Raw genomic sequence first — 21150 nt, forward strand, 5'->3', positions numbered from 1 at the left:
CAGTAAAATATGATATATTGACCATCTCAGGGTAGGGCCAAACAGTACAACATTCTATATTGACCAACTCAGGGTAGGGTCAAACAGTAAAAAATTCTATATTGACCAACTCAGGGTAGGGACAAACAGTAAAACATTCTATATTGACCAATTTACAGTAGGGCCAAACAGTAAAACATTCTATATTGACCAATTTACAGTAGGGACAAACAGTAAAACATTCTATATTGACCATCTCAGGGTAGGGTCAAACAGTAAAACATTCTATATTGACCAATTTACAGTATGGCCAAACAGTAAAACATTCTATATGGACCAATTTACAGTAGGGCCAAACAGTAAAATATTATATATTGACCAATTTACAGTATGGCCAAACAGTAAAACATTCTATATTGACCAATTTACAGTAGGGTCAAACAGTAAAACATTCTATATTGACCAATTTACAGTAGGGCCAAACAGTAAAACATTCTATATTGACCATCTCAGGGTAGGGTCAAACAGTAAAACATTCTATATTGACCATCTCAGGGTAGGGACAAACAGTAAAACATTCTATATTGACCAACTCAGGGTAGGGTCAAACAGTAAAACATTCTATATTGACCAATTTACAATAGGGCCAAACAGTAAAACATTCTATATTGACCAACTCAGGGTAGGGTCAAACAGTAAAACATTCTATATTGACCATCTCAGGGTAGGGTCAAACAGTAAAACATTCTATATTGACCAATTTACAGTAGGGCCAAACAGTAAAACATTCTATATTGACCAACTCAGGGTAGGGTCAAACAGTAAAACATTCTATATTGACCAATTTACAGTATGGCCAAACAGTAAAACAATCTATATTGACCAACTCAGGGTAGGGTCAAACAGTAAAACATTCTATATTGACCAACTCAGGGTAGGGTCAAACAGTAAAACATTCTATATTGACCATCTCAGGGTAGGGTCAAACAGTAAAACATTATATATTGACCAATTTACAGTATGGCCAAACAGTAAAACATTCTATATTGACCAATTTACAGTAGGGCCAAACAGTAAAATATGATATATTGACCATCTCAGGGTAGGGCCAAACAGTACAACATTCTATATTGACCAACTCAGGGTAGGGTCAAACAGTAAAAAATTCTATATTGACCAACTCAGGGTAGGGTCAAACAGTAAAACATTCTATATTGACCAACTCAGGGTAGGGACAAACAGTAAAACATTCTATATTGACCAATTTACAGTAGGGCCAAACAGTAAAACATTCTATATTGACCAATTTACAGTAGGGACAAACAGTAAAACATTCTATATTGACCATCTCAGGGTAGGGTCAAACAGTAAAACATTCTATATTGACCAATTTACAGTATGGCCAAACAGTAAAACATTCTATATGGACCAATTTACAGTAGGGCCAAACAGTAAAATATTATATATTGACCAATTTACAGTATGGCCAAACAGTAAAACATTCTATATTGACCAATTTACAGTAGGGTCAAACAGTAAAACATTCTATATTGACCAATTTACAGTATGGCCAAACAGTAAAACATTCTATATGGACCAATTTACAGTATGGCCAAACAGTAAAACATTATATATTGACCAACTCAGGGTAGGGACAAACAGTAAAACTTTCTATATTGACCAATTTACAGTAGGGCCAAACAGTAAAACATTCTATATTGAACATTTCAGGGTAGGGCCAAACAGTAAAATATTCTATATTGAACATTTCAGGGTAGGGCCAAACAGTAAAATATTCTATATTGATCAATTTACAGTAGGGCCAAACAGTAAAATATTCCATATTGACCAATTTACAGTCGGGCCAAACAGTAAAACATTCTATATTGACCAATTTACAGTAGGGCCAAACAGTAAAATATTCTATATTGACCAACTCGGGGTAGGGCCAAACAGTAGAATATTCTATATTGACCATCTCAGGGTAGGGCCAAACAGTAAAACATTCTATATTGACCAACTCAGGGTAGGGACAAACAGTAAAACATTCTATATTGACCAATTTACAGTAGGGCCAAACAGTAAAACATTCTATATTGACCAATTTACAGTAGGGACAAACAGTAAAACATTCTATATTGACCATCTCAGGGTAGGGTCAAACAGTAAAACATTCTATATTGACCAATTTACAGTATGGCCAAACAGTAAAACATTCTATATGGACCAATTTACAGTAGGGCCAAACAGTAAAATATTATATATTGACCAATTTACAGTATGGCCAAACAGTAAAACATTCTATATTGACCAATTTACAGTAGGGTCAAACAGTAAAACATTCTATATTGACCAATTTACAGTATGGCCAAACAGTAAAACATTCTATATGGACCAATTTACAGTATGGCCAAACAGTAAAACATTATATATTGACCAACTCAGGGTAGGGACAAACAGTAAAACTTTCTATATTGACCAATTTACAGTAGGGCCAAACAGTAAAACATTCTATATTGACCAATTTACAGTAGGGCCAAACAGTAAAATATGATATATTGACCATCTCAGGGTAGGGCCAAACAGTACAACATTCTATATTGACCAACTCAGGGTAGGGTCAAACAGTAAAAAATTCTATATTGACCAACTCAGGGTAGGGTCAAACAGTAAAACATTCTATATTGACCAACTCAGGGTAGGGACAAACAGTAAAACATTCTATATTGACCAATTTACAGTAGGGCCAAACAGTAAAACATTCTATATTGACCAATTTACAGTAGGGACAAACAGTAAAACATTCTATATTGACCATCTCAGGGTAGGGTCAAACAGTAAAACATTCTATATTGACCAATTTACAGTATGGCCAAACAGTAAAACATTCTATATGGACCAATTTACAGTAGGGCCAAACAGTAAAATATTATATATTGACCAATTTACAGTATGGCCAAACAGTAAAACATTCTATATTGACCAATTTACAGTAGGGTCAAACAGTAAAACATTCTATATTGACCAATTTACAGTATGGCCAAACAGTAAAACATTCTATATGGACCAATTTACAGTATGGCCAAACAGTAAAACATTATATATTGACCAACTCAGGGTAGGGACAAACAGTAAAACTTTCTATATTGACCAATTTACAGTAGGGCCAAACAGTAAAACATTCTATATTGAACATTTCAGGGTAGGGCCAAACAGTAAAATATTCTATATTGATCAATTTACAGTAGGGCCAAACAGTAAAATATTCCATATTGACCAATTTACAGTCGGGCCAAACAGTAAAACATTCTATATTGACCAATTTACAGTAGGGCCAAACAGTAAAATATTCTATATTGACCAACTCGGGGTAGGGCCAAACAGTAGAATATTCTATATTGACCATCTCAGGGTAGGGCCAAACAGTAAAACATTCTATATTGACCAACTCAGGGTAGGGACAAACAGTAAAACATTCTATATTGACCAATTTACAGTAGGGCCAAACAGTAAAACATTCTATATTGACCAATTTACAGTAGGGACAAACAGTAAAACATTCTATATTGACCATCTCAGGGTAGGGTCAAACAGTAAAACATTCTATATTGACCAATTTACAGTATGGCCAAACAGTAAAACATTCTATATGGACCAATTTACAGTAGGGCCAAACAGTAAAATATTATATATTGACCAATTTACAGTATGGCCAAACAGTAAAACATTCTATATTGACCAATTTACAGTAGGGTCAAACAGTAAAACATTCTATATTGACCAATTTACAGTATGGCCAAACAGTAAAACATTCTATATGGACCAATTTACAGTATGGCCAAACAGTAAAACATTATATATTGACCAACTCAGGGTAGGGACAAACAGTAAAACTTTCTATATTGACCAATTTACAGTAGGGCCAAACAGTAAAACATTCTATATTGAACATTTCAGGGTAGGGCCAAACAGTAAAATATTCTATATTGATCAATTTACAGTAGGGCCAAACAGTAAAATATTCCATATTGACCAATTTACAGTCGGGCCAAACAGTAAAACATTCTATATTGACCAATTTACAGTAGGGCCAAACAGTAAAATATTCTATATTGACCAACTCGGGGTAGGGCCAAACAGTAGAATATTCTATATTGACCATCTCAGGGTAGGGCCAAACAGTAAAACATTCTATATTGACCAACTCAGGGTAGGGACAAACAGTAAAACATTCTATATTGACCAATTTACAGTAGGGCCAAACAGTAAAACATTCTATATTGACCAACTCAGGGTAGGGCCAAACTGTAAAACATATCTTGTCTTTATAAGTCTTGACTCAAATGCACTTCAAATCCAAAGTACAACACTATAATCTGTACATGAGGATTATATATTCTTTACAGTGTAAGGATAGATGTTCTTACCCTAAGTCTTACTACAAATCCAAAGTACAACACACAAACATACAGTACATACACAGATTATACATTGACAACCCTGCCTACTTAATCTCACAAGGGCCTTGGATCATATTGTTTATCTAATTTTTATTTTTTATTTTACCTTTATTTAACTAGGCAAGTCAGTTAAGAACACATTCTTATTTTCAATGACGGCCTAGGAACGGTGGGTTAACTGCCTCGTTCAGGGGCAGAACGACAGATTTTCACATTGTCAGTTCGGGGGAACCAATCTTGCAACCTTACAGTTAACTAGTCCAACGCAATAACAACCTGCCTCTCTCTCGTTGCACTCCACAAGGAGACTGCCTGTTACGCAAATGCAGTAAGCCAAGGTAAGTTGCTAGCTAGCATTAAACTTATCTTATAACAAACAATCAATCATAATCACTAGTTAACTACACATGGTTGATGATATTACTAGATATTATCTAGTGTGTCCTGTGTTGCATATAATCTGACTGAGCATACAAGTATCTAAGTATCTGACTGAGTGGTGGTAGGCAGAAGCAGGCGCGTAAACATTCATTCAAACAGCACTTTAGTGCGTTTTGCCAGCAGGTTTTTGTTGTGCGTCAAGCATTGCGCTGTTTATGACTTCAAACATATCAACTCCCGAGATGAGGCTGGTGTGACCGAAGTGAAATGGCTGGCTAGTTAGCGCTCGCTAATAGCGTTTCAAACTTCACTCGCTCTGAGCCTTGGGGTGGTTGTTTCCCTTGCTCTGCATGGGTAACGCTGCTTCGATGTGGTGGCTGTTATTTTTGTGTTGCTGGTTCGAGCCCAGTGAGGAGCGAGGAGAGGGACGGAAGCTATACTGTTACACTGGCAATACTAAAGTGCCTATAAGAACATCCAATAGTCAAAGGTTAATGAAATACAAATGGTATAGAGGGAAATAGTCCTATAATAACTACAACATAAAACTTCTTACCTGGGAATATTGAAGACTCATGTTAAAAGGAACCACCAGCTTTCATATGTTCTGAGCAAGGAACTGAAACGTTAGCTTTCTTACATAGCACATATTGCACTTTTACGTTCTTCTCCAACACTTTGTTTTTGCATTATTTAAACCAAATTGAACATGTTTTATTATCTACTTGAGGCTAAATTGATTTTATTGATGTATTATATTAAGTTAAAATAAGTGTTAATTCAGTATTGTTGTAATTGTCATTATTACAAATTCATTTTTTTATTTTTTATTTAAATAAATCGTCCGATTAATCGGTATCGGCTTTTTTTGGTCCTCCAATAATCGTATCGGCGTTGAAAAATCATAATCGGTCGACCTCTAGTATGTGACCAATAAAATTTGGAAGTAGGACGTACAAATGACTTTCAGATTAAGTAACTCACTCTGACAGGGACCAACGGGGCCATTTTGGGGAGTTGATATTGTTGCTGTAATTCAATCATGCTGAATGTGTGTCAGTAGCTCCACCTGTTCCTCAAATAGTTAACCATTCGACTGTCTGATCATGTCTATCAGCTGCTTTCTATAACACGTATGACGAACGTCATGGGAGGAGCATCTAACTAGTAGGTTAGGGATGTATATATAGCCCACAGTACAATTATGTTAGCAGTTTATAAACATACTATATTTGGTTAGTGGCTTGCACACTATTCAACCAAGCTGTTTCACACAAGCAATTGTATTAGGTTGTTTTGCATGCGTCAGGGCAATGTCAAATGTATCAACACCGCCAGAACCTCAGACACAACACTGCGCCTCTGGCCCTGCACCCTAAGTTAGTGTATAGATCAGTGAGGAGGGCCATTTCAATGTAATGTCTTGTTGTCATGTTTGATATTCTGACATGGTTTTGTTCTTATCCCTGCAAATCAACAGAGAACAAGTGTAACAGAAAGAGGGGATACATTTACCCCCTATGTATCAATCATTAAGAGAGGCCAGGCACACACACACACACACAGTGTTACCTCCTGTAGGTCTTCCATTTTCTGCTGCATGTCCACTCTGACAGTGTACTCCTCCTCCCACCTACACAACAAAAAGTAATGTGAAGTAAATTACACAGTAAAATGGCAACATCATAATAATAACTATTAACTCTGTGTGTGTGTGTGTGTGTGTGTGTGTGTGTGTGTGTGTGTGTGTGTGTGTGTGTGTGTGTGTGTGTGTGTGTGTGTGTGTGTGTGTGTGAAACCCCTGGTCCATGAATCTGGGCCCCAGGGTCAGACAACACCATCCATCTAGTGAACAGTAATCTCATTGAAAGCCTGTACAGTTGACATGTGAGAACTACAATGGCTGATTCAGTGACTCAACACACCACACAGACCCCACTGCACAGCACTGCCATTTATAGAATTTCTGCTTAAAATGCACAATACTGCAACTGTCGGAGCCTTTACCAAACTGCTCTTAAAGAAAATAGGAGGTTATATGGTGTACAGAGAGACGTTTTTGTGCCATTGTGCACACTGTTGTGATTGAGATAGATGGGTAAGGTGAGAGTGAGGGAGGGGGAGAGAGCGAGGGAAAGATGAGCTGAGCTCTCTTTGGGAGCCTCCTCCCTTTTCCAGCAATCACAGCCTGCCGTGCAGAGTATACCGCATTGCAGCTACTAGGTGGAGGGGAAGGCGCATGGCCGCATGCAGTTGGGGAGAGAGAGAGGGAGAAAGATATGATGTGGGGGAAGGGGGTTGAAGAAAGGAGATTGGAGCTGGCAGTGGAGAGTGAGAGAGAGAGGGTGAGAGATGGAGAGAAGAGGAGATGGCAGTGGAGAGTGTGAGAGAGAGAGAGAGAGTGAGAGAGGGTGAGAGATGGAGAGAAGAGGAGATGGCAGTGGAGAGTGTGAGAGAGAGTGAGAGAGAGAGTGAGAGAGAGAGTGAGAGAGAGAGTGAGAGAGAGAGGGTGAGAGAGGGTGAGAGATGGAGAGAAGAGGAGATCAGACATAACCTAACCCACTCCAATCAATTAATTAAAACAGGAACATTTCACATCTGGTTGGAAATAAATAGGGAAATGATCTCAGAGAAAATGGTAGTCCTGTGTGGTACCTATATCTCCACACACATTAATGATGACACCTTCTCCATCCTAGAGGGGGAGATCAACCATTTCCAGGCCCAGAGACATTGACTAGTCTGTGGCGACCTAAAGCCAGAACCGACACTCTTAGCAGACATGGAGACAAACACCTACTTGGAGGTGACAGCATTCCCTCCCCAATATGCCCCCTAGACACAAGTATGACAAAACAACCAACAAAAACGGGTCACAACTCCTACAGCTCTGTTGCATGCTGGGTCTAGACATAGTCAATGGTAGGATTCGAGGGGTCTCCTACGGTAGGTACACCAACAGCTCATCTCTTGGCAGTAGTACTGTAGACTACCTTATCACCGACCTCAACCCAGTGTCTCTCGGAACGATCACAGTCATCCCACTGACACCCCTATCAGATCACAGCAAAATCACTATCTTCTTGAACAGAGCAACACTCAACCGAGACATTGAAGCTGAAGAAACTGCATGCTTTTAAGAAATGCTATAGATAGAAGGAGGGTAGTGTAGAAACCAAAAAACTTTTGGCCAACAACAAATCCAATCCCTCCTAGACAAGTTCCTGGACACTATATTTGACCTATCAGCTAACATATCAAATTTAAATTCAAGCAGAATAGCTAAGAAAACTAACGACAATGAGAAATGGTTTGATGAAGAACGCAAAAACCTAAGAAAGAAATTGAGAAACCTGTCCAACCAAAAACAGAGACCCAGAAAACCTTAGCTTACGCCTTCACGATGGTGAAACACTAAAATAATACAGAAATACACTAAGAAAAAATAAGGAACAGCATTTCAGAAATCAGCTCAATGTGATTGAAGAATCCATAGAATCAAATCACTTCTGGGAAAATTGGAACACACTAAACAAACAACGCGAAGAGCTATCTATCCAAAATGGAGATGGTTAGAGAAGTGTTTTATCCATACTTTTCAGTCGTTTAACAAAGAACCAAGAGCAAAAAAATACAAAATGGGACAAAAACTTGAGACTCTGCATGCAGAATTCTGAAAAAATATACGTTGTGTACAATGCAAAACACCAAACAATGCAGAACAGAATTATGACGACACCTGCTAGTTATCAAAGTGCAGAAAAGAGCTGTTAAATTCTACAAACACCTAAAAGGAAACGATGCCCACACATTCCACCACAAAGCCCTCACCTAAAGAGAGATGAACCTTGAGAAGCGTCCCCTCAGCCAGCTGGTTATGTGGCTCTGTTCACAAACACAAACAGACCCCACAGAGCCCCAGGATAGAAACACAATTAGACCCAACCAAATAAGAGAAAACAAAAAGATAACTATTTGACACTGGAAAGAATCAACCAAAAAATAAAAAAAATTGGAATGCTATCTGGCCCTAAACAGAGTGTACACAGTGGCAGAATACCTGACCACTGTGACTGACCCAAAATGTACAGACTCAGTGAGCATAGCCTTGCTATTGACAGAGACCCCCATAGGCAGACCTGGCTATGTGCATACTGCCCACAAAATAAGGTGGAAACTGAGCTGAACTTCCTAACCTCCTGCCAAATGTATGACCATATTAGAGACACATATTTCCCACAGATCACACAGACCCACAAAGAATTTGAAAACTAATCAAACTCCCATATCTGTTAGGAGAAATACTGCAGTGTGCCATCACAGCAGCAAGGGGCCCGGTGCCATGAGAAAAGGGCAACAAGTTCAGCACGAATAACATTTTAAATACCACTAATATTTATGTTGATTTATCTTCCCCTACTATTCATACTACAACCATATGCACATTGATATAACAGTGTACATAGCTGATAATACAGTATAACACATTTAAAAAATGTCAAACCTTTTTGAGTGCAATGTTTCCTGTTAATTTCTAATAGTTTTTGTTAACATTGTTTTATGTCCTCACTTTTGTTTACGGTTTATCTCACTTGCTTTGGCAATGTAAACATGTTTCCCTGCTAATAAAGCTGCATTTTATTTGAAATGAGAGAGAGAGAGAGAGAGAGAGAGAGAGAGAGAGAGAGGAGAGAAAGAGAAAGCCTTAGACAGACAGACAGACACAGAGACAGACAGACAGACAGACAGACAGACAGACAGACAGAGACAGACAGACAGACAGACACAGAGAGAAACAGACACAGAGAGAAACAGACAGACAGACACAGAGAGAAACAGACAGACAGACACAGAGAGAAACAGACAGACAGACACAGAGAGAAACAGACAGACAGAAAGACAGACACAGAGAGAAACAGAGAGACAGACACAGAGAGACAGACACAGAGAGAAACAGAGACAGACACAGAGAGAAACAGAGAGACAGACAGACAGACAGACAGACAGACAGACAGACAGACAGACAGACAGACAGACAGACAGACAGACAGACAGACAGACAGACAGACAGACAGACAGACAGACAGACAGACAGACAGAGACAGGTGAAGGGGGGGTGATAATACAGGACAGAGCAGGTCAGGAAAATAAGGGAGGAGACAGTAAGAGGGCACAGTGGTGTAAGTACTTATGTAAAAATACTTTTCTGGGGTAACTTTTACTTCACTACATTCCTATACAAAATGTATGTACTTTTTATTCCATACATTTTCCCCGGACACCCAAAAGTACTTGTTACATTTTGAATGCTTAGCAGGCCATGATAATGGTCTAATTCATGCACTTATCAAGAGATCATCCCTGGTCATCTCTACTGTCTCTGATCTGGCAGACTCACTGAACACAAATACTTGGTTCTGAATGATATCTGAGTGTTGGAGTGTGCCCCTGGCTATCTGTAAATTTTAAAAACATATATAAGGAAGTTTTAATTATTTACTTTTATTTTTGATAGTTAAGTACATTTAAAACCAAATATTTTTTTTACTTTTACTCAAGTAGTATTTTACTGGGTGACTTTCACTTGAGTAATTTTCTATTAAGGTATCTTTACTTTAAATCAAGTATGACAATTGGGTACTTTTTCCACCCCTGGAGGGGTATGAGAGAACTAGCCAATGAGAGAGCGGGAACAATGAATAGCAATATGAATGGATAGATGGAGAGAACAAGGGACAGGGCAGGGGAAGAGGAGTGGAGGAGAGGGAGGAAAGTATCTTATACTGAAACTACCTTCTTGAAGTGAATTAATAGTCATGTGGGTTTCCCTCTCTCTACATGTTGCCTGCAGGTAGATTTAACTGCATTACTACAACAACAGACTCATGACAGAGATAACATTCTTTCATTGCACTGGAGGCCTAAATCACATCAATGGCTGTGCAGTACGGATGCTATCAGATATATGGATGTCTGAAGGTGAAACAAGCCTGAACTTGACTCACTTGGAGGTGGCAGTAAGGTCACATGCCTCATGAAATCACAATAAACAAACAAAACAACCACAAACACACACTTGTCCCAGGTCCTCCTGATCACAAACCAATCTCTGACCCTACCCAGCCTTCCTAATGGGACATACATGCTTGTCTATCACCTTACATTCATTGGGTATGGCATTTTCGCTGAGATATATTTATCCAAATCAACTTATGGTCATACCTTCAGTATAGACCATGTCTATGTGACCTGTGCAGCGTGAATCGAAGCCACAGCCCTGCTGTTACTAGTGCCACAAATCAGCGGTCCGGGTTCTAGTTCTGTCATAGAATACAAACTGCAGCCATTTCAAACGTGCAGAGGTGCACTATGGTCTCTGTATCAGATTCCTGTCACTGTGTTTGGCCCATTCCCCTTTTTTCTAAAGGGGCACTAAGCAGATGTTCCTTCCCCAAACCATAAGTCAAATCTTCAAATACTTGAGCTTCCAATGGAATAATCCCAAAAGTACAAAATCAACACAGTAATCCCAAAAGTACAAACAGCTAAATCAACCATACCTCATATATTCGACCTAGGTCTGGTGTCCACAAGCTAGTGGCAAACTCAAGAGTTCAAAATCTTTGAACTTCAAAAGCATTGGTGTGATTGTTGAAACAGAGCCTTCCTGTGTTGGATCTCAGTTACATGACTTCATTCTGAGTCAGTTATGGTCTGATAATGTTTGGTATTTCCCCCAGCTGCCCTTTGCATCTCTAGCAATAAGAATGGTGTGGGCTGTGGCAGAAATAGACAGAACACAGGCAGGACACAGCTGCTCTCAGAGGCCATCTGTTGTAATAGGGCCTTTCACAAGAGACGTTTAATCACAACTCTAGGTCCCCATGCGCCTTTACACCCGTCAGACACACACGTTAATTAGGCCTTACTTTGGTGAATAAATCAACAAAGGTTGATCCTATTACCTGCGTTTGTACTCGTCTCTCTCCCTCTTGACTTTGGCCAGGACGTTGTACAGGGCTCTGATCTCTGGGGTAATGGTGTCAATCTGGACCCCGACCCCGTCCGGCTGGACCCAGGACACACCGGGGCTGGTGACGCGCGTCTCCACGCCAGAACCGAGCTTGCGGGTATGGTTGTAGGACCAGATAGTACCGGGGAGGAACCGGGGAGGCGGGTTGGTGGGGGTTCCAGTGCCTGTACTAAAAACCGTTTTCCCGTTGGTGATTGAATTGGACCCGGCTGGAGAGTCGATTGTCGGGGTTGATTGGCTTACCGTGATGGTCGGATTCTGATTCGGTTCGGTGGGGTTTGTTCCAGCTTTGTTGTTGGAATCAAGCGTGAAGACAGTGTTGAGGGCAGGTGTGAAGAGGGTAGTGGGTCGTCTCGCGGAGTTGTTGGTGTTTTGGAACGGGAGTGACCCGGGCCTGAGAGGGATAGTTCCCACAAACCCGGTCTGTACACCTGTTTCTTGGGTATGGGCCCGTCTAGCGCTTTCAGAACAACCCCCATCACAGCTGTTCTTCGCATCCAACGCCTGTTGTAGTTGTTTCTCCAAAATCTTATTCCTTCGCTCAAGTTCATGCACTTTGGCCAGAAAGCATCGGAACCGTAAGTTCAGAGTCTTTAGGACACTGATATTGGAGCCCAGGTCGTTCCTCAGGGCCATCGCTGCAGGAGGTTGGGGCACAGACCGCCGATAAGAGTGGTTTAGATGCAGGTAAGCTGGTGAGGGTGTGGTGAAATCGAACCCTGGCTGAGTCTCCGAGCCCAGTCCGGGATGGTCGCCCAGGAAGAAAGACGTCGGGTCGAGCGAGCCGAAGACGGATTCGGGCAGAAGGCCTGAGGGGGAATCCGGATGACTCTGTCCTCCTTGGTTCTGCTGCTGTTGATGTTGGAGAAGCGAGTTCGCCTCTAACAAAGGATTCATGCTATGGTATGGAAAACTAAAGCGCTGCAGATCTGGCATGAACACGGACGGTAATTTTCTCGGTATAAGATCACCAAAATAAAATAATGATTGGCTGAAGGTTGACTTGTTGTTGGATACCAGACGTATCCGTGACTCTCCACCTTTATCTGGTTGCGTAAATGGTTGTAATTACGAATGTTATCCTCGATTTATCTCCGTTCGGGCTAAAGAGGCTCGTGGAATAAGTGTCCTTCTCTCTTCCTCTGTCTCGCTATTATGCTGGATAACAGTCGCCCCAAAAAACAATGCCGAATAGGCCAGTCCGACGGCTATGCGCAGGCGACAACACTCAAATGTATTTCAGAAAAGTAATGTTTTGGTATATAGGCTATATGAGAGAAAGTACTGTTAAATCCTGCAAATCACTAATGTATTAAAAATAAATCCAGTGTCGTTCGTCAAAGTTTATCTGGCTCCAAAATGACCACATGAAGACACAACAAGTGCTGCGGGATTTGGAGAGCAGGGAAGCTACCGTAAATACACAAGTAGCTGGTTTTCTTCTACCATTTTGTGCCCATTTGGCAATGGACCGTTCAATAAGACCTCTTACACTCCGAGTTCACAACTTGGGGAGGTTTTTATCAGGAACATTTCCACTTGTGAATGTCATTTTATTTTTATTTTCACACTTGGCTCGATTTTTTGTTACAAAATACATGCATACAATTGTACACACTATTCTATTGTGTGAAACTATCATTTGAACCATAATCCACACACAGGCCTATTAGGACAGTGTTGACAAAGACAATACCATGGTTGTCCTTGCACAAAACATGTTTTATTTTAAAGCTGTTTTTAAAGATGTCTCTGCTCCTAAACATCTCCACCCTCTCAACATCTCTCTTATCTATCTCTCCCTCTATCACTCGGTCAGCAGACTACTAGAGGTGGAACCCCCCCCCCCAGCTCTCTCTCTGTCTCTCTCCCTGCCTCGCTCAGACTCTGCCCATCCATGTTGACCTGTGTGTCCAGTGAGGCCACGCCCAGGGCATCCCACCCCACCAAGATGGTGTCATCAGCCCTCTCTTTCTTCCCCAACTCCACCATGGGCATGGCCTTGGGGTTGCTCCTCCCTCGCCAGCTGTGGCAGTAGTAGACGCTGCCTTTGTGGGCTGAGGAGAGAAATAGAGAGAGTTATCTGTCATTCTGCACCTGTCCAGTCCACACCTGTAGTTATAAAAGACACCTTACTGTCAGAGTAGCTCCCTGCTCTTCCCTGCATTCTCCTCCTCTCCCCGTTCTGTCTCCCAAACAGCATGTCGTACACATCCTCTCTGAACTCCTTGTTCATGATCTGGTAGATGAAAGGGTTAATCATGCAGTGAGACTTGGCAAACATTGTTGGAATCAGAGACACCATAGGTGGCAGGCAGGACACCGGCCGGTTGCTCCCTGTCTCCGACTCCCCCTCCTGGCCTGGGGCTGAACTGCGGGTGGAAGCAGCAGACAGACTGTGGCCTAAGCCAGAATAGGAGTATGGATCTGGGTTGGTCACGTCCCGCAAGGATTCTCCAGGGTCGTAGTAGACACATCCGTAGTTTTCCGTGGAGGTCCAATTGAGGAGACCCATAATGTTGGGGATGTTTGGGAAGGCTGAGGCCATCCCAGTGGATCCTCCAGTCCCCATGGAGGGGCCTCCTCCCTGCATGGCCTCCCCGGCCCAATGCTCCTCCTTGGGGGCCAAGGCAGAGTAGAGGGAGACTATGGCATAGGGAGTCCAGGATAAGAGGAAGGTGGAACACACCACAGCTGCTATCTGGGACAGACAGACAGTAGATGAAACAACAGAAAGATATACTGTGCTGTCTGTACTTACACACTTGTTACAATGTTTTTACAAAAGTTAATAACATTGGAATAAAGCAGATGTTATGACATCTTTCATTTCAAGCCAGTAACTAAGCTGCCAAATCAAATTAAAGTTTATTTGTCACGTGCGTCGAATACAACAGTGAAATGCTTACTTACAGGCTCTAACCAATGGTGCGGGGGGAAAAAGGTGTGTGTGTGTGTGTGTGTGTGTGTGTGAGGGAGAATATATGCCCCCTAGACACAAGTATGACAAAACAACCAACAAAAACGGGTCACAACTCCTACAGCTCTGTTGCATGCTGGGTCTAGACATAGTCAATGGTAGGATTCGAGGGGTCTCCTACGGTAGGTACACCAACAGCTCATCTCTTGGCAGTAGTACTGTAGACTACCTTATCACCGACCTCAACCCAGTGTCTCTCGGAACGATCACAGTCATCCCACTGACACCCCTATCAGATCACAGCAAAATCACTATCTTCTTGAACAGAGCAACACTCAACCGAGACATTGAAGCTGAAGAAACTGCATGCTTTTAAGAAATGCTATAGATAGAAGGAGGGTAGTGTAGAAACCAAAAAACTTTTGGCCAACAACAAATCCAATCCCTCCTAGACAAGTTCCTGGACACTATATTTGACCTATCAGCTAACATATCAAATTTAAATTCAAGCAGAATAGCTAAGAAAACTAACGACAATGAGAAATGGTTTGATGAAGAACGCAAAAACCTAAGAAAGAAATTGAGAAACCTGTCCAACCAAAAACAGAGACCCAGAAAACCTTAGCTTACGCCTTCACGATGGTGAAACACTAAAATAATACAGAAATACACTAAGAAAAAATAAGGAACAGCATTTCAGAAATCAGCTCAATGTGATTGAAGAATCCATAGAATCAAATCACTTCTGGGAAAATTGGAACACACTAAACAAACAACGCGAAGAGCTATCTATCCAAAATGGAGATGGTTAGAGAAGTGTTTTATCCATACTTTTCAGTCGTTTAACAAAGAACCAAGAGCAAAAAAATACAAAATGGGACAAAAACTTGAGACTCTGCATGCAGAATTCTGAAAAAATATACGTTGTGTACAATGCAAAACACCAAACAATGCAGAACAGAATTATGACGACACCTGCTAGTTATCAAAGTGCAGAAAAGAGCTGTTAAATTCTACAAACACCTAAAAGGAAACGATGCCCACACATTCCACCACAAAGCCCTCACCTAAAGAGAGATGAACCTTGAGAAGCGTCCCCTCAGCCAGCTGGTTATGTGGCTCTGTTCACAAACACAAACAGACCCCACAGAGCCCCAGGATAGAAACACAATTAGACCCAACCAAATAAGAGAAAACAAAAAGATAACTATTTGACACTGGAAAGAATCAACCAAAAAATAAAAAAAATTGGAATGCTATCTGGCCCTAAACAGAGTGTACACAGTGGCAGAATACCTGACCACTGTGACTGACCCAAAATGTACAGACTCAGTGAGCATAGCCTTGCTATTGACAGAGACCCCCATAGGCAGACCTGGCTATGTGCATACTGCCCACAAAATAAGGTGGAAACTGAGCTGAACTTCCTAACCTCCTGCCAAATGTATGACCATATTAGAGACACATATTTCCCACAGATCACACAGACCCACAAAGAATTTGAAAACTAATCAAACTCCCATATCTGTTAGGAGAAATACTGCAGTGTGCCATCACAGCAGCAAGGGGCCCGGTGCCATGAGAAAAGGGCAACAAGTTCAGCACGAATAACATTTTAAATACCACTAATATTTATGTTGATTTATCTTCCCCTACTATTCATACTACAACCATATGCACATTGATATAACAGTGTACATAGCTGATAATACAGTATAACACATTTAAAAAATGTCAAACCTTTTTGAGTGCAATGTTTCCTGTTAATTTCTAATAGTTTTTGTTAACATTGTTTTATGTCCTCACTTTTGTTTACGGTTTATCTCACTTGCTTTGGCAATGTAAACATGTTTCCCTGCTAATAAAGCTGCATTTTATTTGAAATGAGAGAGAGAGAGAGAGAGAGAGAGAGAGAGAGAGGGAGAGAAAGAGAAAGCCTTAGACAGACAGACAGACACAGAGACAGACAGACAGACAGACAGACAGACAGACAGACAGACAGACAGAGACAGACAGACAGACAGACACAGAGAGAAACAGACACAGAGAGAAACAGACAGACAGACACAGAGAGAAACAGACAGACAGACACAGAGAGAAACAGACAGACAGACACAGAGAGAAACAGACAGACAGAAAGACAGACACAGAGAGAAACAGAGAGACAGACACAGAGAGACAGACACAGAGAGAAACAGAGACAGACACAGAGAGAAACAGAGAGACAGACAGACAGACAGACAGACAGACAGACACAGAGACAGACAGACAGACAGACAGACAGACAGACAGACAGACAGACAGACAGACAGAGACAGACAGACAGACAGACACAGAGAGAAACAGACACAGAGAGAAACAGACAGACAGACACAGAGAGAAACAGACAGACAGACACAGAGAGAAACAGACAGACAGACACAGAGAGAAACAGACAGACAGAAAGACAGACACAGAGAGAAACAGAGAGACAGACACAGAGAGACAGACACAGAGAGAAACAGAGACAGACACAGAGAGAAACAGAGAGACAGACAGACAGACAGACAGACAGACAGACAGACAGACAGACAGACAGACAGACAGACAGACAGACAGACAGACAGACAGACAGACAGAGACAGGTGAAGGGGGGGTGATAATACAGGACAGAGCAGGTCAGGAAAATAAGGGAGGAGACAGTAAGAGGGCACAGTGGTGTAAGTACTTATGTAAAAATACTTTTCTGGGGTAACTTTTACTTCACTACATTCCTATACAAAATGTATGTACTTTTTATTCCATACATTTTCCCCGGACACCCAAAAGTACTTGTTACATTTTGAATGCTTAGCAGGCCATGATAATGGTCTAATTCATGCACTTATCAAGAGATCATCCCTGGTCATCTCTACTGTCTCTGATCTGGCAGACTCACTGAACACAAATACTTGGTTCTGAATGATATCTGAGTGTTGGAGTGTGCCCCTGGCTATCTGTAAATTTTAAAAACATATATAAGGAAGTTTTAATTATTTACTTTTATTTTTGATAGTTAAGTACATTTAAAACCAAATATTTTTTTTACTTTTACTCAAGTAGTATTTTACTGGGTGACTTTCACTTGAGTAATTTTCTATTAAGGTATCTTTACTTTAAATCAAGTATGACAATTGGGTACTTTTTCCACCCCTGGAGGGGTATGAGAGAACTAGCCAATGAGAGAGCGGGAACAATGAATAGCAATATGAATGGATAGATGGAGAGAACAAGGGACAGGGCAGGGGAAGAGGAGTGGAGGAGAGGGAGGAAAGTATCTTATACTGAAACTACCTTCTTGAAGTGAATTAATAGTCATGTGGGTTTCCCTCTCTCTACATGTTGCCTGCAGGTAGATTTAACTGCATTACTACAACAACAGACTCATGACAGAGATAACATTCTTTCATTGCACTGGAGGCCTAAATCACATCAATGGCTGTGCAGTACGGATGCTATCAGATATATGGATGTCTGAAGGTGAAACAAGCCTGAACTTGACTCACTTGGAGGTGGCAGTAAGGTCACATGCCTCATGAAATCACAATAAACAAACAAAACAACCACAAACACACACTTGTCCCAGGTCCTCCTGATCACAAACCAATCTCTGACCCTACCCAGCCTTCCTAATGGGACATACATGCTTGTCTATCACCTTACATTCATTGGGTATGGCATTTTCGCTGAGATATATTTATCCAAATCAACTTATGGTCATACCTTCAGTATAGACCATGTCTATGTGACCTGTGCAGCGTGAATCGAAGCCACAGCCCTGCTGTTACTAGTGCCACAAATCAGCGGTCCGGGTTCTAGTTCTGTCATAGAATACAAACTGCAGCCATTTCAAACGTGCAGAGGTGCACTATGGTCTCTGTATCAGATTCCTGTCACTGTGTTTGGCCCATTCCCCTTTTTTCTAAAGGGGCACTAAGCAGATGTTCCTTCCCCAAACCATAAGTCAAATCTTCAAATACTTGAGCTTCCAATGGAATAATCCCAAAAGTACAAAATCAACACAGTAATCCCAAAAGTACAAACAGCTAAATCAACCATACCTCATATATTCGACCTAGGTCTGGTGTCCACAAGCTAGTGGCAAACTCAAGAGTTCAAAATCTTTGAACTTCAAAAGCATTGGTGTGATTGTTGAAACAGAGCCTTCCTGTGTTGGATCTCAGTTACATGACTTCATTCTGAGTCAGTTATGGTCTGATAATGTTTGGTATTTCCCCCAGCTGCCCTTTGCATCTCTAGCAATAAGAATGGTGTGGGCTGTGGCAGAAATAGACAGAACACAGGCAGGACACAGCTGCTCTCAGAGGCCATCTGTTGTAATAGGGCCTTTCACAAGAGACGTTTAATCACAACTCTAGGTCCCCATGCGCCTTTACACCCGTCAGACACACACGTTAATTAGGCCTTACTTTGGTGAATAAATCAACAAAGGTTGATCCTATTTACCTGCGTTTGTACTCGTCTCTCTCCCTCTTGACTTTGGCCAGGACGTTGTACAGGGCTCTGATCTCTGGGGTAATGGTGTCAATCTGGACCCCGACCCCGTCCGGCTGGACCCAGGACACACCGGGGCTGGTGACGCGCGTCTCCACGCCAGAACCGAGCTTGCGGGTATGGTTGTAGGACCAGATAGTACCGGGGAGGAACCGGGGAGGCGGGTTGGTGGGGGTTCCAGTGCCTGTACTAAAAACCGTTTTCCCGTTGGTGATTGAATTGGACCCGGCTGGAGAGTCGATTGTCGGGGTTGATTGGCTTACCGTGATGGTCGGATTCTGATTCGGTTCGGTGGGGTTTGTTCCAGCTTTGTTGTTGGAATCAAGCGTGAAGACAGTGTTGAGGGCAGGTGTGAAGAGGGTAGTGGGTCGTCTCGCGGAGTTGTTGGTGTTTTGGAACGGGAGTGACCCGGGCCTGAGAGGGATAGTTCCCACAAACCCGGTCTGTACACCTGTTTCTTGGGTATGGGCCCGTCTAGCGCTTTCAGAACAACCCCCATCACAGCTGTTCTTCGCATCCAACGCCTGTTGTAGTTGTTTCTCCAAAATCTTATTCCTTCGCTCAAGTTCATGCACTTTGGCCAGAAAGCATCGGAACCGTAAGTTCAGAGTCTTTAGGACACTGATATTGGAGCCCAGGTCGTTCCTCAGGGCCATCGCTGCAGGAGGTTGGGGCACAGACCGCCGATAAGAGTGGTTTAGATGCAGGTAAGCTGGTGAGGGTGTGGTGAAATCGAACCCTGGCTGAGTCTCCGAGCCCAGTCCGGGATGGTCGCCCAGGAAGAAAGACGTCGGGTCGAGCGAGCCGAAGACGGATTCGGGCAGAAGGCCTGAGGGGGAATCCGGATGACTCTGTCCTCCTTGGTTCTGCTGCTGTTGATGTTGGAGAAGCGAGTTCGCCTCTAACAAAGGATTCATGCTATGGTATGGAAAACTAAAGCGCTGCAGATCTGGCATGAACACGGACGGTAATTTTCTCGGTATAAGATCACCAAAATAAAATAATGATTGGCTGAAGGTTGACTTGTTGTTGGATACCAGACGTATCCGTGACTCTCCACCTTTATCTGGTTGCGTAAATGGTTGTAATTACGAATGTTATCCTCGATTTATCTCCGTTCGGGCTAAAGAGGCTCGTGGAATAAGTGTCCTTCTCTCTTCCTCTGTCTCGCTATTATGCTGGATAACAGTCGCCCCAAAAAACAATGCCGAATAGGCCAGTCCGACGGCTATGCGCAGGCGACAACACTCAAATGTATTTCAGAAAAGTAATGTTTTGGTATATAGGCTATATGAGAGAAAGTACTGTTAAATCCTGCAAATCACTAATGTATTAAAAATAAATCCAGTGTCGTTCGTCAAAGTTTATCTGGCTCCAAAATGACCACATGAAGACACAACAAGTGCTGCGGGATTTGGAGAGCAGGGAAGCTACCGTAAATACACAAGTAGCTGGTTTTCTTCTACCATTTTGTGCCCATTTGGCAATGGACCGTTCAATAAGACCTCTTACACTCCGAGTTCACAACTTGGGGAGGTTTTTATCAGGAACATTTCCACTTGTGAATGTCATTTTATTTTTATTTTCACACTTGGCTCGATTTTTTGTTACAAAATACATGCATACAATTGTACACACTATTCTATTGTGTGAAACTATCATTTGAACCATAATCCACACACAGGCCTATTAGGACAGTGTTGACAAAGACAATACCATGGTTGTCCTTGCACAAAACATGTTTTATTTTAAAGCTGTTTTTAAAGATGTCTCTGCTCCTAAACATCTCCACCCTCTCAACATCTCTCTTATCTATCTCTCCCTCTATCACTCGGTCAGCAGAC

General features: G+C 41.8%; 1 protein-coding gene across 5 annotated transcripts in view; it reads right to left on the bottom strand.

Annotated features, from left to right (window-relative positions):
• LOC135520594 (non-homologous end joining factor IFFO1-like) overlaps positions 1–21142 on the bottom strand; it is a 36672-nt gene extending 15530 nt beyond the window's left edge. For 3 of the 5 annotated variants that reach the window (XM_064946261.1, XM_064946258.1, XM_064946262.1), the window contains exons 1-2: positions 11786–14104; positions 6393–6453 (exon numbers count right to left, since the gene is read on the bottom strand). In XM_064946261.1, coding sequence (XP_064802333.1) covers positions 6393–6453; positions 11786–12789 — 1065 coding nt within the window. In that variant the 5' untranslated portion in view covers positions 12790–14104. Of the gene's footprint in view, positions 1–6392; positions 6454–11785; positions 14105–19258 lie in introns of those variants that run through there. The other 2 variants (XM_064946259.1, XM_064946260.1) reach the window with 2 other exon arrangements.
• Positions 21143–21150: the final 8 nt, after the last annotated feature.

The sequence above is a fragment of the Oncorhynchus masou genome, chromosome 29 (assembly GCF_036934945.1).
Source record: "Oncorhynchus masou masou isolate Uvic2021 chromosome 29, UVic_Omas_1.1, whole genome shotgun sequence".
NCBI classification, from domain to species: Eukaryota; Metazoa; Chordata; class Actinopteri; order Salmoniformes; family Salmonidae; genus Oncorhynchus; species Oncorhynchus masou.